We start from the raw sequence: 22,326 nt of genomic DNA, 5'->3' as shown, positions 1-22,326 counted from the left end.
CCGCATTCTCCTGCTCAGTGTGGTGTTGTTTCTCGTTATGTGAGCATCACCCCGCGCGTCTACCCAAACAATTCCATATGGAAATAACTTCCTCGGTTTCGGATTTCGCCGACTGCTTTCGGACTGATTATCTGATTTTTTACGAAAACCGAGGTACCACTGTAAATGAGTACACAAACCAGCACAGGGGCTCTGTTCAAACTTCCAAACAATAAAGTGGAGGAGTGGCCTAGTGGTTAGGGTGGTGGACTTTGGTCCTGAGGAACTGAGTTCGATTCCCACTTCAGGCACAGGCAGCTCCTTGTGACTCTGGGCAAGTCACTTAACCCTCCATTGCCCCGTGTAAGCCGCATTGAGCCTGCCATGAGTGGGAAAGCGCGGGGTACAAATGTAACAAAAAAAAAAGTGAGGAGAGATGTACAATAAAAACGATGATGAAAACATTTTGGAATGAAGTCTTAGTCCGTACTACTCACAGTAACAGATGTGGAGTAGCAGGCTAATAGTTAGAGCATCAGGCTAACAACCAGGGAAGCCCAGCTCCAATCCCACTGCTGCTACTTGTGATCTATTTAAAATGTTTATAGATTTACTAGCCACTGGACTCAGGTTCATTCTGCCACACTGGATAAGCCTGGACCAGCCAGAAGGGAGTAGCTAACATCTACTTTGTATGGTCAAGCTTCATCCAATTGATGACGCATTCCTTGGACACCAAGAAAGTCTTGTCTGGCATGAGCAGTACTTCATACTACTACTACTACTTAACATTTCTAGAGCGCTACACAATAGTAATGAGAACAGGGATGGGCACACACTTGGGGCCGATGCACAAAATAACCGTAAATAAAGTGTGCATTTACATAGTAACATAGTAAATGACAACAAGATAAACTCATTTTACATGGTATGTGATACTTTATATGTATACCCGAGTTTGATTTGTCCTTGCCATTCTCAGGACACAGAACATAGAAGTCTGGCATATGAGGGGCACCAGTGAACTACGAATGTTGGCTCCTCCCACGACCAAAGGGCTTGGATTTGGCCGTTTCTGAGATGGGCGTCCTCGGTTTCCATTATCGCCAAAAACTGGGGACGACCATCTCTAAGGTCGACCTAAATGTTGAGATTTGGGCGTCCCCGACCGTATTATCGAAACGAAAGATGGACGCCCATCTTGTTTTGATAATACGGCTTTCCCCGCCCCTTCGCCGGGACGTCCTACAAGGACGTCCTCAGGAAAACCTGGGCGCCCTGTTCGATTATACCCCCCTATATATCCCCCTGACCATTGCACCTCTTCTCTGCCATACACCACCATACAACCCGACCTTCAGACCCTCAGAAATATTCAAAGTCAGTAATTTCCTGTTTGTGTTGTACAAAATGATCACAAAAGCATATAAAAAATGTTTATTACAGAAAGGTACAAAATTCACAATGAATTTTAGTGTAAACAGTATAGAAATCTTATTACATTTCAGTCACCCAAAAATAGAGTTTACGAAATCCTCCCATCACACAAAGTGGAAGAGACCGGTGCCAGCTCAACCCAGATCCCACAGACACAGAGCCAATAAGGATGGGCTAGAAAAGAAACACGATGTATTAATATTTCAGACAAAAACATTTAATTGTAGATATAGATGGCATATTAAATTTAACTGAACTCCAACCTTGGGAACATATACAATTACTAGGCCTTCCTCTGTACCTCTCTTTCCACACATGAAGCCTGATTTACTGGTGCACTAAAATGCAGGATTGTGAGGGAGTCCATAGGACACTGCCCTTCCTCTTAAGGATATTCCCTTACAGTGTCAGAACCACCTTAAAATCCAAAGCCCTGCCCAAGGGGGAGTTGCATGGGAGAGGTGGAGCCAGAAGAACAGGAACTAAGAAGTATAAAAGCCAGAGGGCACAGCCAGATTAAGGAAGCCCATTAGCCCAGAGGGATGCAGCAATGCCCCACTGTATATTTTATTTATTTATGGCATTTATATCCCACATTATTCCCACCCATGGACAGGCTCAATGCAGCGTACAATAGTCTATTAAACAACATTAATACAAAATACAGGAATTAGCGTCAGAGAAGGGAAAGAGGAACAACAGGAGGGAGAGGGAGAGAGGGGACGGTGACAATTTGTCGATGTGGCTGCCGTGGCTCAGAGGGATGTAACACCAGGAGGGCCCACAGCACCCACCACCTATGTATGAACTGCAATCACAATACTCAGGTAGGCCAAGTTTGTCTTAGAATCTTGCAACTTGATATCTTTGACCCAGCTAGATGGTAACAATTGTACTGGTGACTCCGGGGAGCCAGACCACAAACCCAGCAGTGTGTGCTGCTTGCTGTGCCCCTGCAGGAACAGACCACAGGACACACTTGTATGAAAGGGCTAGTTTGTGTTTTCTTTTCTCCTCTACCTGTGAATTCAAAATAAATGTTTTGTTCACCTTAACCTGCTGTGTGGCTGCAGTTTGTCCTGGCTCCAGGCCCGCTCTTGCTCATGTTACAAGGATATTAACGAGCCATTTTAACATGACTTTACATTATAGTGATAAAATAGTAGTGTACTTTGGGAAGCGGAGATCAACAAGCCTGCTCACTAATCTTTTAATTGCATTCATTTTATAGAACTCTTCATCTTTCCTCCATTTCCAATCATTCTTCCATTTTAACCCCCATGAACGCCTCCAGTCCTAATCTTTTGGGCTTGATTGTGGAAATTGTTATTTCACAAACCACATCAGAGGAAGGATATGGAACACTACAGTCAAACAGTCAGCAAAGAAAGAAGTAGTGCTCTTCAAAAATCCAAGGAGACGATCCCAAAACAAAGGGTCTTTATTAAATCAAAGACGCGACACAGTACAGTGTTTCAAGGCTGGGTGCTTGCCTTGGGAGTCTGTGCAGATGGTATCAAATTCTATCTGTCACAGTACACAAAACAGCATAAAAAAGCACTCTTGAAAAAGACGCCGATTATATGACTGCAAGGCTTTGTACTAGAGGCGCTTTGGTTAAAATGTTGCATATATGCAAATCAAAATCAGTCTAAACAATAAACCCTTTCAAGTTAGTACAAATAAATGTAACTGCTCAACTAGATATTTTAAATGGAGCAAAATGAGCTAGCAATATTTATAAGGATTTATTTACTGCCTTTTTTTGTAGAAATTTACCTAAGGCGGTGTATAGTCTCACTGAAAATCTCTGATTATTGAAGTAAAACAGTTACTGTTATTTATTGCTACAACCTGCATGGTTGGACATATCATAAATGCAAGTCTATGTATAAAAGTGCAAATTTATTTTCCAAACAGGACCTATGCATGGAAAAACATGCAAAATGTGACATGTCACACAAGCTATTTCACACATAGGGGCTCTTTTATAAAGGTGTGGTAAGCCTACTGCGGGCTGGCTGCATGCCAATTCGGCTCTACCGCCGGGCTCCCATTGCGTGTCATTTCCTATTTTTTTTTCTCCGGTGGCAGAGATGTACCCGGCGGTGACGTTGAAGACCTTACCGCCTCCTACATAGAAGGTGGTAAGGGCTCCCTCAGGAAATGACTGTGTGGCAAATGTTTAACTTACTGTATGGCCTTTTCCCTCTGGGGAAGGAAAGCTTTTTACCAGCAGTGGTAAAAGGTGGCCTGGGCGCAGTAAACCCATGCACCAACGTCACTGAAAGGCCCCTTTTACTGCCATTTGGTAAAAGGAGCCCATAGCTTGCCATACACAAAAGTTTACTAAAACTCTGAATTAATGAGCTGCTGTAATGCAATTTCAAGGAAACAGAATGAAAGCAGCTCATTAAACTCGGAATTCAACAGAAACAAGAAAAGATAAGTATACATTAGTGATGTGGAGATGCCTTTTGGCAACAATAGTTGTATTTATGTACAACTTTTATATTAAAATATTCAATGCAGTTTACGCAAAATTAGAAATGGTCAAAATACTAAAAAAATATGCCACAATATAGACAAAACATAAAGAGATGAGGAGGGAGGGTATACGAGCACTGCTAAGAGGATTGCAACAAAATAAAACAAAAAAAAGAAGAAAGAGCATCCTAATTAAATTATCAGGAACTATAACTCAAGAAAACATGTGACAAGTACAGAGGATCTCTAAAAGAGAAGAAGGGATAGTAGAGATTACTAATCAAAATGGATAAGGCATATTTGTCCTTAGTTGCTGTCATTTTCTCCGTTTCTGTAACTCTGATTAAAGTCATAAGTACAATCCCATTTATCTCATGTATTTTCATTGATACTAATCCCTTAAATGAGATACCTCTCTTTTTCCGAGTTACACAACTTGAATAATGGTGACTATTAAGTAACTATTTGTTTATGCTTACAATATCTTTATTACTAGCAGTTGAGCCCGTAAAAACGGGCTGGTATTGGGGTTTTCTTCCCTTCCCCCTCCCTCCCCGCGAGGTCGCCACCGCTACCGTTCCCCCCCCCCCCCCCCCCGGAGTCGCCGCCAACCCTCCACCCGGCCTGGGCCCTCTCTCTCTAGTCCGCTACTAAACTTACACATCCATTCGCCAGAACGCAGCACGCACATCAGCTGAGCTGCCGTCGGCCCTTCCTTCTCTGCCTGTGTCCCGCCCTCCTGTGACGTAACGTCAGCGAGGGCGGGACACAGGCAGGGAAGGAAGGCCGATGGCAGCTCAGCTGATGTGCGTGCTGCGTTCCGGCGAATGGATGTGTAAGTTTAGTAGCGGAGAGAGGGCCCGGGCCGGGTGTGTGTGTGTGTGTGGGGGGGGGTAACGGTAGCAGTGACCTCGGGTGGGCGGGTGCGGTATCAACCTCGGTGGCGCAGTTTCCCTCTCTGTCCCGCCCTCGTCATCACGTATTGACGCGGGGGCGGGACAGAGGGAAGTCTCTACTGCGCATTTGCGAGTGAGTCGGTCACTCGCCGTTTATATGTTTGATGTTTATGCTTACAATATCTTTATTATGTCACATCACATAAGAAAATCCACTTTTACCTCAATTCTTTATGTTTCAGTAAAACGTTTTTATTAGTCTGATTTGGAATATATACCCAATTTGTCTCCCATACATACTGGCAATAAATGCAACCCCTACATTTGGTGTGCCCTCCTTCCTGACTGATTGCCATCTCTACTCACCAATCGCTCTCCTGTTTTGTTCCACATCAAATGTAGGGGGTTGCGTTTATTGCCAGTATGTATGGGAGACAAATTGGGTATATATTCCAAATCAGACTAATACAAATTTTTTCTGAAACATAAAACGGATTGCAACTCCAATATGGTAATATATGCCATCATATGCCCATGTGGCCTCTGGTACATAGGGCAGACGGTCAAAAAAGTGAAACTCAGTCTTGCTCAACACCTCAGCAACATCCGTTTATCTAAGATCGACCCGCCACTAGCGGAACATTGGGTGGCTCAAAATCATGCAATAACTGACCTCCATTATGTGGTCTTAGTGCAGTTTGAGGTCACTGGGGGGGGGGGGGGGCAATATATTACAAAGAATGATGCTTAAGGAACAACGCCTGATATATGAGTGGCACACAGTGATCCCCACTGGTCTCAACAAAGAAGTGGAGTGGATGGGGATATGAGTTCAGGATTCTGCTCAGCTGTGTTAATCAAACCACCTAATTTAAGGAGTGCGCATGTGCTGGCGTTCTCCAGCAGCGGCGCGCCATAGTCCCAGGGCTCCTGTAGGAGGTCGATCCTGTGGAAGCAGCCTGACCAGTTAAAAAAAAAAGGTACATTTGTAACAATTATTTTTAATAGAAATAAGTAAGAATTGAAAGGAATAGGGAATATCTATGGTTCTTGTACGTTCAGGTTGTAGTTGAACTCCTGAAGATGCAACAGCGTGAAACGCATCAATGGCGTAGGGTTTAACATCAGTTGGTGATGTTTATTTGTTCACATCAAGTGAAAACCAAGTTGGTGATTGGAATTGCAGCATGTAAGAATTATACTGAAATCCACTGAGAACACCGAGGGAGAAGTATGATACAGTGACTGGAGGACCCTATCCGGCAATACGTATGATCTGCAGGAACATTATGCTCCGACAATTTGCGTAAGAAGTCTGAAGGAAGTACATGATGTTTGAGGGTATTGTAGCACCTCAATCTGGAGAGTTCTGTTATAGAACACTAATTTTGAAGGACAGTACAAGAAACTCTGTGCAATTGATACAAAAATTTGAAATTTGTATCAGTCTACTAGGGTAAAGTGGATGTTATAGAAAACAAGAAAAAAAGAGAGACTGAATGTAATAGAGTGAGGATCAGGTGTGAGAGTAATGAATGAATGGAGTGCATGAGAACCATAAAGAATTGAGGTAAAAGTGGATTTTCTTATGTAATATTTTCTTATGTAATATGACATAATAAAGATATTGTAAGCATAAACAAAGTTACTTAATAGTCACCATGTATTTTCATTAAGGATATCCTGAAAACCTGACTGGCTGGGAGGTCCCAGGACAGGTTTGGGAATCGCTGAGCTAGACTATGGCTGGCTATGCGGCTTGGAAAAGTCAACCCACCCCTTGACAGGTTCACAACATATCAAAATCTGAAACAGACCTTATAAATTACTATACTGTAGACGCTAAATGTTACCTGGCTGTGTCCAAAATGATGGACCAGAAGCTGGCTATTCATCTTTCCTGGACACCCAGTAGTTGCAAACAAGTTTTCATTAGCTTTACACCACCTAAAAAATGAAATGTGAAAGGACTGCTGAATTTAAATACAAAAATATCCCTAGCATATCTTTTGTGCAATGACTATTTTTAATCAAAGTTAGGAGGGAAGCTATCAATGTGGGCTACCGTTAAAGACGGGTTATTTTTCCAGAACTCATGCTATTTTACCACAGGATCCATTTTATGCAATGAGGTAAAATAACTCGTCTTAAGGTACCCCATGTTGATTTCTTCCTCCCTTAGTACAGAATTTATTCTAATGCAAGGGGGAAAAAATAAAAATGAGACTGCTTTGTCATTTTCATCTTCTAGTTTATCTCTCAGCCAGAAAACAGGGGTGAATAGAAAACAGCCTCTTCAAAGAATATCACATGTAATGTTCCAACATGGGCATAAAGCTTTCACGGATTATGTTTATAAAAGTACATACAATGACAAGGCAGCACATACTTTTACATGAATCACATGTAGGCACAGATGTCCGAGACTTCAATTTAGCCATGATTTCTGTAGCTTTGCTCTTAATGACATGTGGAGGGGCATTTTCGAAAAGGTTCTGCTCATAATGTAAAAAAAAACAAACAAACCAAACAACACAAACCCAATCATCTAACAGCCATTTTCAAACAGGAAAAAATGTCAGAATTTCCTGTTCGCTGGAAATGTCCAAAATAAAATGTCCAAATAATGACCACCAAAAAACCAGGCACAAAAACGTCTGCCTGGTGTAACTTGTAGAAAAATGGCTACGGATGTCCCTGCAGATTGGCTCAAAATCCTTTTTCTGCCCAGTTTTAGTTTCGGCCAAAAGGCTAGGCCATGATTTTGGCTTAAACTGATCGTGTGTTTTCACTGACAATCAAAATTTGTGCTTTGTCCTCCTTCTCTCCCCCTCCCCTTAGAACAGGAGTTGCCTCTCCTCCCTGCCCACCTGTAGAGCAGCTACTTTGAGAGTAGAGCGGACACAGGCAAGAGTGACTGGGGATCTCTCCTATCCTACACAACTAGATCACCAGGGTAGTCGCAAGGGGGGTGGGAGGTGCTATAATCTTTGCATTCTTTGTGTGTGTGTGTGTGTGTGTGTGTGTATGTAATGTTATTGCAAATAATGCACTTATAATCTTGCATAGTAGTTTATACGATAATTAGAATGCTCTAAATAAATGCTTTTGGTACAAAAGAAATACAGTAGACATATAATACTGACCAAATTCCAAGGAAACCATAGACCCCCCAAACCCCTTTAACTCCATCTGCTTCTACCCACACTCACACAGATCTGTTCATATACAGTAATATTGTACCTGAATACTCTAGCTTTGTCCACATGCACAGGCCTCCTATCTTGTGGATAGCTGTAATGGAAAAAAGGAAAAAGGATATGATATCTGATAATTTTCTTTCATGGCAGACAAATCCAGACTTGTGGGTTATGACCATCTACCAGGAATTAGAGACAGAAGGCACTGAACAGAACTCTGATATAAGACTGTATGCTTCTTGGCCAGTCAGTATTTCTCATAACAAAGCAGAAGGAACAATTAAAGAAACATGATTCCCTCCTCAAAGAAACAAAAGGAAAAAAAAAAAAAAAAAAAGACAGGCACCATCCTCACTACCGGGGGTGGGGGACTCTGGATTAATCTGCTGTGACTAAAGGAAAGAAAATTTTCAGTTAAGATATATTATTATTTCCTTCCTTGTCATTAGCAGCAGATGAATCCAGACTTGAGGGATATAGCAAAGCAGTCCTCAAACAGGGATTCCGACACCACTGCAGAAAGAAGTGACGCGCCAAAGGAAGACTCCCCTAATGCCACATGGTAATGTTTATAAAACGTACGCAACGAAGACCAGGTAGTTGATCCTACAGATTTCATCCAGAAAAAAAAATAAAACATAGGACTCTGTCCAAGAAGTAGACAGAGCCCTAGTAGAGTGTGCCCAACGACTACGGGGAGGAGATTTCCTTCCAGCACATATGCCAAAGCAATAGCCTCCATGATCCACCAAGCAATGGTAGGCTTAGAGGCCACTGCACCCAGATTGGGACGCTCAAAGAGAATAAAGAGGTGATCCAAGCGCCAAAGCTCATTTGTGGCCTGAAGTTACTGAAGAACTGCTTGATGAACATCAAGATAATGAAGGAGCCTTGTGGTAATCCTCCTTCTCAAATGATGTGAGAAATAAGGGCTGGTTCATATGGAAGAAAGACACTACCTTGGGCAGACAGGAAGGCACCATGTGGACAGTGACCCCAGCCTTCAAAAAATAGAGAAAGGGATCCTTGAAGGACAAGGCCTGGAGCTCAGACCGCACGGACGAAATTGCTACCAGAAACACTGCCTTCAATGTGAGATCTTTCAATGTAGCCTTATGAAGACAACCTGCTGTAGGGCTTGAAGCACTGTATTGAAGTTCCATTTTGGACAGGGATGCCGCAGCAGAGGCTTTAAGTGATTGACCACTTTCAAAAAATGCACCATGTCTGGATGTGCTGCTAAGGAAAAATTTTGCAGATGATCACAGAAACAAACCAAGGCTGCTATATGAACCCTCAGTGAGGTGCAAGAAACCTTTCGAAAGGACCTCCTGCATGAAGGTGAAGATCTGTGGCAAGGAAAGACTAAAGTGGCAAAATTGCCCACTGCAAGCACCAAGACTCAAAAACTCTCCAAACCCTTGCATAAGCAGATGAGGTATAATGCTTCCATGCTTGCAACAAGGTAGTAATAACCAAATTATCCTTTCTTCCTCAACTTCGATTACTCAAGAGCCAACTGTAAGACCAAAACAGGATGGATCGTCCATTTGAAATGGACCCTGACAAAAGAAGATCCAGAGATGGGGCAGGTGCAGAGGTTTGTCCACTATCAGGTGAGCGAGATCTGTGGCCTATCTGAATCACCAGACCCAGATGAAGCATGACTTTGTGGAGCACCCTTCCTATCAGTGGCCATGGCAGGTATGTGTAGAAGACCTGTCAACAGCCATGGCTGAAGCAGAGTGTCCAGGCCTTTGGAACCGTGCTCCTTTCTTCTGCTGAAGAATCTAGGAGGTTTGGGGTTGCAATGCAATGCCATGAGATCCAGAATTGGAGTGCCCCATTTCCAAGTTATCAACTGAAAGGCCTTCTCTGATAGCTCCCAATTGGCCGGATCCAGAAAATTCTAGCTGAGCAAATCTGCCTGCACATTTAGCACCCTTGCGATGTGTGCTGCCAAAATGAGCATCAAATTCTGCTCTTTTCACTGAAGTTGTAGGTGCACCTCCTTCGCTATCAGATACCACCCTGTCTGTTTATATAGGCCACCATATTGACATTATCTGGACCGGCTTGCCCTTGAGCAGGGACTGAAAAGCCAAGAGAGTCTTGCAAACAGCTTGGAGCTCTAGGCACCTGATCAGCTACAATGACTGAGTTGCTCCATACCCCCTGAGCATTGGGATGAACATGAGCCCCAAAACTAGTCAGGCTGGTGTCCGTGACCACCACCATCCAAGGTGGTGAAGCCAGCAGCATCCCCTGAAGAAAGCTGGCCGAATGGAGCCACTACGACATGCTGTTCCTGGCCAAAGGTGTCCAGACAACATGTTGGTTATAGTCCTGAATAGTGGGGGGGGGGGGGGGGGGGGGGAAGAGAACCAATGGGACAACACAGACTGCTTAAGATTAACTGCGAAGCAAAGTGTAGGATAAATCACAGATAATAAATTACCTGTGTCCAGGTTCCCCAAGCACAACTATCTGCAAGCAAATAATCCTGTATGAGGTCTAGGGGTGGGAACCTTGGAACCTAGCCAAATGCTTCCGTTAGAAAGAACTGCAGCTGAAAACGCAGGCTGATACATATATATTAGATTTATTATGGTATATCAGGTAAGAAAATATAGCTAAGGTATACAAAATAGAACTCTGCAAAGCTTTGGCTGAATACAAAATTACTGGCTGATAAAACTTACACTCATACGTCACACTACTAAACACTAATTCTTACTGGTTACCAGATAATATTACACCACTGATAAGTCACACTATGTTACGAGGTAGTACAGTTATTAGCAGCTTCTCCTGATCACAAGTATGACGGCACCAGCCTTCTGCTCAGGTAAATACCACTAACTAGCCCCCGACTAGTAGGAAATGAATCACCGTGTTTCTCACAAGGCTGAGACCTCAGGGTCGTCTTCCGGGAATGCACGGGACACCTCACAGACTCAAGCTGATATGGCAGCGAGTCTTAGTCAGAGCTGGAATAGCACTCTGCAGCAGACAAAGAGGTCACAGGTCACTCAGGGCAGGTACAGCTGAACCACGATACTTTCCTCCAGATACACAGTTCATCAGTTGGTGGACCTTATTAGGTCTCACTGGTCTTCTTTCCACCTCCACCTTCTTCCAAGGCTTCCGACTAACTCCTTCTTGTTCCCGCACTTCCCAGTACCTCTTGATCCGGTGGCTGCAGGAACCAATCTGGATCTTTCTCGGCTCACTGCCTGGCAAGAACAGGTCCGTTGTTCTTGACCGTCAAGTTGTTACATTTTGGTATGCATTTTCTGTTTCTCACCCGCCTTGCTGGAGCCAGCCTCTCATGGAGATAAGGGGGGCCTGGTTTGCCCACAGCATGTCCTTGGAGTTGAGCTTCTGCTGTAATTTTCCACAAGCTGCTTCTTGCTGACACAGAGATGTGCAGGTCAGAGTTTACAGCCTCCATTTTGCTGTCATAGGATTATACAGGCCAAGGCCCGCAAGGTGAGACACACAGGGAAATACTCCTACAAACGTCAGCTTCAGAAGTTGGATAACAAGGCCAGTGCTGGGCAAACTTCTACGGTCTGTGCCCTGATCATAGCTGAATAGATCTGGATGGGCTGGAGTGGAGCTTTTCAGGGGCTTCAACGACAACTTCAGAAGTATTAGAAGGACAGTGTTGGGAAGACTTCTACAGTCTATGCCTGAAAATGGCAACGACAAATCAAGATCAGATGTACATATGAAGTATCACATCATACTTTATGTAATGAGTTTATCTTGTTGGGCAGACTGGATGGACCGTACAGGTCTTTATCTGCCATCATCTACTATGTTACTATGTACATGTTACTATTTTACTATGTAAGAGGCCATATATGCACAATGGCCCATGACACCACATCAAAAGTCGCTGCCATGGATCCTAGTACCTGGGCATAATCCCAGGTGTGTGGCTTCAGATCTTACAACAAGCTGCAGATCTGTGCTTGAAGCTTGTCGTTCCGGAGGTCTGGAAGACAGACTTTCCCCTGCACTGTATCAAAATGAACTCCCAGATATTCCAGAACCAGGACCAAGTGACTCTTGGGTAGACTGGCCACCCAACTCAGGGACCGTAGAAGAAAGATTACTCTGGAGGTGACACAATGGCTCTCCTGCACAGAGGACACTCTGATAAATTAGTCATCCAGATAAGGATGTACCCTGATCCCTTCTTTTCACAGAACAAGGCCACCACCACCATGACCTTGGAGGTGGTCCTGCGGAACGCCAACAACCCAAAGGGCACTGCCTTGAACTGAAAGTGGTGTTCGAGAACCGCAAATCACAGAAAACGTTGGTGAGGAGACCATATGGGAATATGCAAATAAGCCTCCCTTAGATTCAGCGAGGTGAGAAACTCTCCAGGCTGTACTGCTGCAATCACCGAGAACAAGGTTTCCATGCAAAATGTCTGACCTTCAAAAACTTAATGACCTGCTTGAGGTCGAGAACAAGATGGAAGGTACCCCCTTTTTTTGGAACCATGAAGTAGATGAAGTATCTGCTCAGGTCTCGCTTTAGCGGTCGCACTGGGATCACTGCCCCTAGGTCCTGCACAGAGGCAGATAATCCTAAGATTACTAGCACTAAGCAACCACCTAGGTTCTTTCCAGTTGATGAGGCCATTCAGAAATTAACAGTTCAATGGTCCACTTTGGATGCCAGTTTGAAAGTGGCACGGGCTATGTCCCACCTTTACCCCATCTCTCCTGAAGAGCTGGAGAAGTTAAAGCTGCCCAAGATAGAGAAAGAAAACTGTGATGATGCTGCTGCTGCTGACTGACCCATGCCCTGCATCAACTCTTCAGTGTGTGTGTGTGGGGTGGGGGGTTGAAGAGGCTGTCCAAGATGGCTGCGGGGTCACCATGCCCACGTGGGAGAGAGAAAAAAAATGCAGGCAGCAGCACATTCTTTATATGGGAAAATGAAGGCCCCGTCCCTTCTGCCTCACTCTCAGCAGATTCAGAGCCCACCAAGCAGTAGGAACACTGTCCCAACGTTGCTCTCTGCTTCTCACAGCAAGAACAGCACTTCACTAATTCTGCAATCATCAGGAATTCAAACCGCGAGTGCAGCACAACAAGAAAATAACAAAATTTAAAGCTGTACACAGCACAAACCAGTGAGGAGTGAAGCCTGCTGTTTTCTCTGCAGAAGTCAAGCAGGGAGCAGAGCAGGGAAGCCTTCCCTTCCAGTATCAGCTGCAGCAGTAGTCAAATTGCTTATTTTTGTTGTTATTGTTTTGCCCCCTGAAAATCCCCTAGGGTCCCCCCCTCCTGTGAAGAAGGAAGGCGAAGAAGCCAGCAGCAGGACAGGGGAAAGGTAGGGACCTGGCATCACCAGAAATAGGTACTATTTAGCCTATACCCCCAAACTTGGCTGAATTAGGAAACCCAAAACAGGAGCTAAGCAGCAGAGAAAGCCCAAAAAAACTGAGCGAGACCATCTATCTGTCTGCTAGAGACACAGAGTACTGACTGGCAAGGAGCATACTATCCTATATCAGCGTTCAGTTCAGTGCTCTCTATCTGCACCTGCTGGTACAATGGTCATAACCCACAAGTCTGGATTTGTCTGCTGCTAAGGACTTTTACATTTAATAAATTCAATTATTTTTACCTACTGCATATACTACACTTTCAGAACATATAAATCATTAAATTTAAATCTTATTTAATACATTCAAGGCTTGGTTCTCAGTGACTACCTTTTCTTCCACATAAAGACGATGACCAAATCTAAAGGATTCAGTGAAAAGAACCAACAAAGTAACAAAAGGGATGATGTACCATGGTCTGTAACGCTGTTTCATTTCAGTATGGGGACTTTCTCACCTTTTCACAAAGACATACAGACATGACTCATGGAACTCTTTTGGAGTATCGCCTCAGTAACATAGCTAACACAAGATGGGCAAAATGTAGCATCCTAAAACTTTGATATAATTCTGGTGGCAGAAAAAAAAACAGCAACGGAAATGAAGGTCAAGTTCAGAGGTTCACAGTCTTGACCCATCAGTACGCCAAGACTCATACAGCTACATTCTAGTATACTCGTTACTATATTTCATGATGTATACAAAATATTAAATCAGCTACATGAAAAGACATGCAACTCTTGAATATCTAAAGATGCAATCATTTACAGGAATATGATGGTAGGGTGACTATTGGCTCTATAAAAGTGGCAGTCCCAACAGGCTTTGTACAAGTGCTCCACTTGCATCAATATAAATTCCTGCCCAGTAAGTTAGAGGCAAAAATAGCAGAATCAGCCCGATCTGTATTCTGGCTGCTATCTCTTCTATGTTGCTTAAATCATCACCCTACAGTACAATGGGTCAAATGCAATCTATGAATATAAGATGAATTAAAGTAGGTCTTGGTTAACGCAACTTTTAGGTGAAAAAAAAATTGAAGGACCTAGAAAAAATACCCCTCGTACATACCTAGAACGAGTCATATCCCATATCAAAAAATCGTTTCCGGCAACTGCTCCTACTTTGAATGTGTTCTTTAAACACCAGTCAGCTGACGTCAATGGAACCTGCTCTGATTCAAGTGACAGAATGGCCTGCTGGGTGAGAACATCATAGAATCGGATTGTTCCGTTCTTCTGCGCCACCATCAACTGGGAGAGAAAATCCAAGTATTGACGTATTTCTGTAGCTCACCATATATCTGCTTTCTTAAAAAGCGGTTTACATATTATATAAAGGTTCTTATTTTGTACTTGGGGCAATGGAAGGTGAAGTGACTTGCCTACAGTCACAAGGAGCTCAGTGGGAATCAAATTCGGTACTCAGGCCACTGCATAACCATTAGACAACTCCTCCACACTATATAAATAAAATTCTGTACCATTTCTTTTTAAGGCTTTAGGTTCATAAATTATTTGCTCTTAACCCCACCTTCTAAATATGGTATTTATAATACAAAAAGGTCATATATAATACTACTTTTCAAACATAAATCATGATACTACTAGTGGGAAAATGTGGGGTAGAAATGTGTTAAATAAATAAATATTTTATTTATGCAGGTATAACCTCAATTATTGAATAATACAGTTCTTTGCTTCGATATTAAAATAAATAATGTTAACACACTTTTTTTTTGGTATGCATTTTTTTTTCCTCAAAGAAGACAAACTAAACAAGCCTGGGGCAAGGTTCCTGAATATCTGAAAGAATGGACCTAAAGTAAGGAAAAGAAGGCAGTACTACCACTGTAATAGACTTAAGGCCTCGCTGGACTAAGGAGTTCTCTTTCTGTTGCCTTGCATTGGGCCATAACGAGGATTCAGGTACTGTTAATCTGATGGAGGGAGGAGATTTAAGGACTGTGAGACACTCTTTCCAAATAAGTTTGTTCTGCACATAACAAGATTAGAATGAACCTCCCCCTCTTAAGGCAGGGGTCCTCAAATCCAGTCCTCGAGGTCCCCAACCCAACCTGGTTTTCAGGAATTCCACAATGAATATGAGATCAGTTTGCATGCAATGGGAGTAGTAAATGCAAATAGATCTCATACCTCTGGTATACTGGGCCTCAAATTTAGTGGGTGGCTTTATTGATTTTGTTTTTATAATTTTATGTTTTAGCTTTGTTATATGATCAATATATTTATTGGTTGGTTGTACTGATTTTGCTTTATATCCTTTAGCTGTTTCAAATGGAGGAGTGGCCTAGTGGTTAGGGTGGTGGACTTTGGTCCTGGGGAACTGAGGAACTGAGTTTGATTCCCACTTCAGGCACAGGCAGCTCCTTGTGACTCTGGGCAAGTCACTTAACCCTCCATTGCCCCATGTAAGCCGCATTGAGCCTGCCATGAGTGGGAAAGCGCGGGGTACAAATGTAACAAAAAAAAAAAAATGCCTTTATGCTGCACTGATTTGTTATGACAGAAATCAATTTCAAACAAACCATGTGCTCGGACAGTTTTTAGAGTGTTGCAAAGGTAGGTTTTTTTGTTTTTGTTTTTTTTAAATAAAATGGTGCACCTGAGGAAGCAAAATTTATCATTCCATGGCACTGAAACTGTTCCAAGTATTTTGTTTTTCTATGCAAAGTGCACGCTATCAAGATGCACATCTAAGAGAACTCCTGTTTTCCAGCAGAGTAATAAATAGGTACATATGTTATTTTTACTATTATATTCATTTGTAGAGCTACCTGGAACATGCAGCAATTTAGACTCATGACAGACAGTCCCTGCTTCCTGAAGCTCACAATTCAAGTTCAATAAAGATACACAAACAAGACATAAGCCTTTAAGTAACAACAGTGGAGCCAACTGCAACCAAGTTGAATATTTTTATAGTTCATCTACTGGCTAAAGTTCTAAGCAAGTTACAACAACATACTCATCACAGGCCTTAAGAAAGAGTTTAAGTGACTTGTTTCAGTGAATGGCAAAGGGCTCTCTAGATTTGCAGCTCAGTGGTTTAACCTGAACAACTTGGCTGAAAATACCGTTTCAAAGATTCACAATACGTAAAAATGTCTATATTTTAATGAAGAGAAAAAAAAAGTAACCTGTAAATGCCAACCTTGAATTCTTCCTCAGGGTGCCAGCACACACTCATTCCAGGTGAACGCAGAACAAAGGAAGCTTTCTCATTGCCTTCCAAATCCCAAACTCTAAGAGTCAAAATATGCATTACAATAATGCTTTATTGATACTTGTCTGTAAACACATTCATTAGATTTTTCAGCCCTATCATAATTTAGTCAAGAGGTCAGAGAAGACTGAACATAATATAATGACATTTTTACAATGGACGTGAACAAGTCAAGCTGAAATCCTAGTTAGAGAGTGACAAGGCCCAGGTCTTATAATTTGAATTGCACTTGGATCACTAGGGTCCTTTATCCTTGTTATCTTTCTATTTCTTGACCTATGGCTTTGTAACCCTCTCAAAACACATGCACCTTAACTATGATCTCCTGCACTTTGACTATTGTGGTCTTGTTATTTTCATTAGTTAGATTTCAATTTGTTCTTCCATGCTTACCCTCATAAAATCTTATCCAAATGTTGCCTCCGATAACTCTAAATCCCTTTTCTTGTTCCCTCGGGATGGTTCAGAATTCAGATATGTTATTTCTCTTTCACCCGCTTCATTAATTCCCAGTGTGTCCTTTTTAAGTGACTGGATTTGTTCCCAGGAGTACTTCACTTGATCCCTTCCTGTCTTTCAGGCACTTGCCACTATTGCAATTCATGGGCACAGCCATTCATTTGGGTTCCCAGTGAGGGAAGACCCGACGCAACGTCGCGATGTCGACGAGGAGATTTGCCGCTTTCTTTTACAAGCAGGCAGGGCAGACGAGAAGCATGCCTGCCATGCTGCTTTTCAGATTTTTCTTTAAGGCACAGCAGGATGGAGGCAGGAGACGCGGGCTGCCTGCAGTCTGCAGCGCCGAAGGAGCACCCCCCCCCCACCCACTAACACCCGGGGCGGACCGCCCCCACCTTGGTACGCCACTGGTTCCAAATATGCATCACAAAGTTTTCATCTCCTAGTACCTTATTTGTGGAATAGTCAAATAGTTTTCTGAACCTGGCATCCTACTAGCTTTTTCAGGCCGTCTCAATTCCAACCACATCCATCCCAAAAAGATATCTGACTTTAAAGAATACAAGAACATAAGCATTGCCAAAGAGTCATGGGATAGGAGGCAATGTTTGGTTGTGGATTAGGAATTGGTTATTGGACAGAAAACAGAGGGTAGGGTTAAATGACCATTTTTCTCAATGGAGGAAGGTGAATAGTGGAGTGCAGCAGGGATCTGTGCTTGTACCAGTGCTGTTTAACATATTTATAAATGATCTGGAAATCTGGACGACGAGTGAAGTGATGAAATTTGCGGATGACACAAAACTATTCAAAGTTGTTAAAGCACATGCAGATTCTGAAGAATTGCAGGAAGACCTTAGGAAACTGGAAGACCGGGCATCCAAATGGCAGATGAAATTTAAAATAGACAAATGCAAATTGATGCACATTGAGTATTGTGTTCAATTCTGGTCACCATATCTCAAAAAGGGATATAGAGGAATTAGGAAAGGTTCAAAGAAGAGCGACCAAAATGATAAGAGGGGATGGAACTGCTCTAGTATGAGGAAAGGCTAAAGAGGGTAGGACTCTTCAGCTTGGAAAAGAGACAGCTGAGGGGGGAGGATATGATTGAGGTCTTCAAAATCCTGAGTGGAGTGGATCAGGTGGAGGTGAATCGGTTTTTCTCTCACTCAAAAAGTACAAAGACCAGGGGACACTCAATGAAATTGCACGGGAATACTTTTAAAACAAATAGGAGGAAACATTTTTCCATTCAAAGAATAGTTAAGCTCTGGATCTAGTTGCCAGAGGATGTGGTAACAGTGGTTAGTGTATCAAGTTTAAAATAGGTTTAGACAAGTTTCTGAAGAAAAAGTCTATAGTCTGTTATTGAGATGGACATGGGGGACGCCACTGTTTGTCCATGGATTGGTAGCATTGAATGGTGCTACTAACTGTGTTTCTGCCAGGTACTTGTGACCTGGATTGGCCACTGCTGGAAGCAGGAATCTGGGCTGGATGGACCATTTGTCTAACCCAATATGGCTGTTCTTATGCTCTTATGCATACTGGGACAGCAAAGGTCCATCAAGCACAGTATCCTGTTTCCAACAGTGGGCAATCCAGGTCACAAGTACCTGGCAAGATCCCACAACAGTAAAACAGATTTTATGCTGTTCATCCTAGAAATAAGCAGTGGATTTTCCCCAATTCCATATTAATAATGGCTTATGGACTTTTCTTTTAGGAAATTAAACATTTTTAAAACCCTGCTAAGGCTAACTCCTTTTACCATGTTCTCTGGCAACAAATTCCAGAGTTTAATTACAAGCTGAGTGAAGAAATATTTTCTCCGGTTTGTTTTAAAATTTACTACTTAGTAGCTTCATTGCGTGCCCCCCAGTCCTAGTATTTTTGGAAAGGGTAAACAAGCGATTCACGTCTACCTATCCCACTCAGTATTTTATAGACCTCTATCAATCATATCTCTCCTCAGCCTTCTCGCCTCCAAGCTGAAGAGCTCTAGCCACTTTCGCTTTTCCTCTTAGGGAAATCATTCCATCCCCTTTATCATCTTCGTTGCCCTTTTTTGTGCCTTTCTAAATTCCGCTGTATCTGTTTTGAGATGCGGTGACCAGAATTGCACACAGTATCTGAGGTGCGGTTGCACCATGGAGTGATTCAAAAGCATTATAACAGTTTCATCTTTGTTTTCTATTCCTTTCCTAATAATTTCTATCATTCTATTTCCTTTCCTAGCCGCCGCTACACACTGAGCAGAGGGTTTCAACGTATCAACAATGACACCTAGATCCTTTTCCTTGGTGGCGACTCCTAATATGGAACCTTGCATCAAGTATCTATAGTTTTGGGTTCCTCTTTTCCACATTCATTACTTTGCACTTGCTCACATTAAAGGTCCATCTAACATTTGGATGACCGGTCTGCCAGTATCGTATGGTCCTCTTGCAATTTTACAACTTTGAATAACTTTCTGTCATCATCATCTACAAGTCAGCAAATTTAATTCCCTCACTAGTTATTCCCATCTCTAGATAATTTATATGTTAAAAAAAAAAAAAAGCAGTAGTCCCAGCACAGACCCTTGAGACACCCCACTATCTACCCTTCTCCATTGAGAATACTGATCATTTAACCTTATTCTATGTTTTCTTTCTTTTAACCAGTTTTTGATCCACAATAGGACATTACCTTCTACTCTATGCTCTGTAATTTGTTCTTTATAATAGTCTCTACCATTTTGCCCAGCACTGAAGTCAGGCTCACCTGTCTATAATTTCCCAGATCACCTCTGGAACCCTTTTTAAAAACTGGCATTACATTGGCCACCCTCCAATCTTCTGGCACCATGCTCGATTTTAAAGATAAATTACATATTACTAACAACAGCTCTGAAAGTTCACTTTTCAATTCTACCAGTACTCTGGGACATATACCATTCAGTCCAGGCAATTTGCTACTCTTCAGTTTGTCAATTGCCCTCGTACATCTTCTAGTTTTACAGAAATTTGTTTCAGTTTCTCTGACTCATCAGCATTGAATATCATTTCTGGCACTGGTATCTCTCCCATATCTTCCTCGGTGTAGACTGAAGCAAACAAGTCATTAATTTTTCTGCTATGGCCTTGTCTTCCCTGAATGCCCCCTTTACACCTCGGTCATGTAGAGGTCCAACTAATTCTTTTATCAGCTTCTTGCTTCTAACAAACCTAAAGTTTTTCCTATGGGCTAGATTACATATATGGCGTCTAAAAATCGGCGCCGAACCCCCCCACTTAAGCGTTATTCTATAAGCTGCACCTAAAGTTCGGCGTGGTTTATAGAATAACGCTTAAGCATTATGGTCGCACATACATTTGGGTGTCACCATTTGCACCAATGAAAACATAATGCACATACCCATGCCTAAACTTAAGCATGAGCACGCTTATTCTGTAATTACATGCATAACTCAAAACCATGCCCCCGCGCCATCCTGAAACACCCATGACTGTTCCATTTTCTGTACCCCCTTTTTCAGGCCACACGTAAATGTTAGGTGTGGATTATGCGCCTAACACCCTATTAAATTGGCTCGTTATGGTATTACACTGCACACACAAATGGGGACTATTCTTAAATTTGCACAAGCAATTTTGGGTGACCTTTACGGAATCAGGGGATATGTGTTTTTGCCTCCAATGCAATCTTTTTTCAAAGTCTCTTTGCCTTCCTTATCAATGCTTGGCATTTGACTTGTCATTCCTTATGCTGTTTTCTATTATTTTCAGTCGGCTCCTTCTTCTATTTTCTGAAAGATTTTCTTTTTAGCTCTAATAGCTTCCTTCACTTAAACCATGCCAACACACAGCCCTGCCTCTGGGGTGTCCCACTGGTCTGCAATCAGGATCCGCATGGCCAGGTGAATATGGAAGGTTCTTGGGGGCTTCTTGTCCCCCAACATCATTAGGTGTACGGTTGCCTCAGACACCAGCTGGTCTGGAGCAGAGATCTTAAGAATCTCTAGCACCCACATATTGAGGAAGTACAGCTCCTCTTTCTGAAACATACTGGCCACTGTATGGTCCTCCCCATCCTCCGGGGGCAATTCCCCCTCCTACAACGGTTCCCCCAAAGACCACCTGGAGACAACAGACTTGCAGTCCTCCGACATGTGGACCATAATAAAGAAATATCATCCACCTCCCTGGGAGACTCCAAACACGCCCTCTTCGGTCCAGGATGCACGGGACTTCCACAGGGGTCTCCACCAGTAAGCACCTAGCCAACTTGAGGCCTCTTCAGGAGGAAGGCTTTGTGCATCAATAGCACAAATTCAGGGGAGAAAGGAATGTCCGATTGCTCTCCCCTGCTGCCCCCAGCCTTCCCCCAGGCCCCAAACTGTGGTAGAGAATACTGAAAGTGAGGCTGCTGTCAGGGTCCTATATGGCTGAACTTTGTTGTTCTCTTTATTTCCACCTGCTGGTAGACGGACAAAACTCACAAGTCTCTGGATTGATCTGAGGGATGCTATGGAAGTATATTTATGAGCCAATCAGTCTCAAGGTTTCAGCACCTGCACAGGATAAATATATCCTTGTGGGTCCATAAGATGCAAGCACTGGCATTAAGGCATCACTGTTTAAGATTTAAGTTTAGCAAAAATTATTTTAAACAAATAAAACAAATTTAAGATGAATTTTTGGTGGTTGTGAACGCTATACCCCATTTTATTAATAAAGGCATTTTTAATACTGAAGAGTTTTTGAACAAATTCACTGTTATGGAAAACGTGCCGAGCATAAAAATTCCTCTTCGGACTGCATCTTAATATGTAACCTACCCTCAGCTAGCATTTTGGAAGGTCTAAATCCAAACCCTCAAAGTTTTCAAAAATAGGTGGAATACGAGTATCTGGCTTAAAGCCTTTAAGTCTAAAAACTTGAAATGATTCTCAGTGTCTCTCTCTCTCTCTTAATCCTCCACCATCCCATATATAAACTGTACATAATTTCAAAATTTTACAAGTTGCACTATTTCCAAAAAAAGTAGTTCTAAAGGCTAGAAAGTAACTTTACTGCGTACACCTCTGGTCTTCACTCCCAGTCTATGAGGGCCGCAAACGGGTCAGATTTTCAGGAATGCCTTATGCGTAAGAGAGATCGGCATGCCTACTACCTCCATTGTATTCAAGATCTCTCTAATGCATATTTATTAGGAATTTCCT

At 42.6% G+C, this 22,326-nt stretch overlaps 1 protein-coding gene across 5 annotated transcripts in view; it reads right to left on the bottom strand.

The window, feature by feature from the left end:
• Nucleotides 1-1,400: 1,400 nt before the first annotated feature.
• Nucleotides 1,401-22,326, bottom strand: part of NUP37 (nucleoporin 37) — a 37,833-nt gene continuing 16,907 nt past the window's right edge. For all 5 annotated transcript variants that reach the window (XM_030214393.1, XM_030214390.1, XM_030214391.1 and 2 more), the window contains exons 6-10: nucleotides 16,587-16,677; nucleotides 14,484-14,665; nucleotides 8,043-8,093; nucleotides 6,653-6,746; nucleotides 1,401-1,590 (exon numbers count right to left, since the gene is read on the bottom strand). In XM_030214393.1, the coding sequence (XP_030070253.1) occupies nucleotides 1,477-1,590; nucleotides 6,653-6,746; nucleotides 8,043-8,093; nucleotides 14,484-14,665; nucleotides 16,587-16,677 (532 nt within the window). In that variant the 3' untranslated portion in view covers nucleotides 1,401-1,476. The remainder of the gene's footprint in view (nucleotides 1,591-6,652; nucleotides 6,747-8,042; nucleotides 8,094-14,483; nucleotides 14,666-16,586; nucleotides 16,678-22,326) is intronic.

Source organism: Microcaecilia unicolor, chromosome 9 (assembly GCF_901765095.1).
Source record: "Microcaecilia unicolor chromosome 9, aMicUni1.1, whole genome shotgun sequence".
NCBI lineage: Eukaryota > Metazoa > Chordata > Amphibia > Gymnophiona > Siphonopidae > Microcaecilia > Microcaecilia unicolor.
The sequence above is the reverse complement of the archived record's forward strand: the minus strand, read 5'-3'. Positions and strand labels throughout refer to the sequence as shown.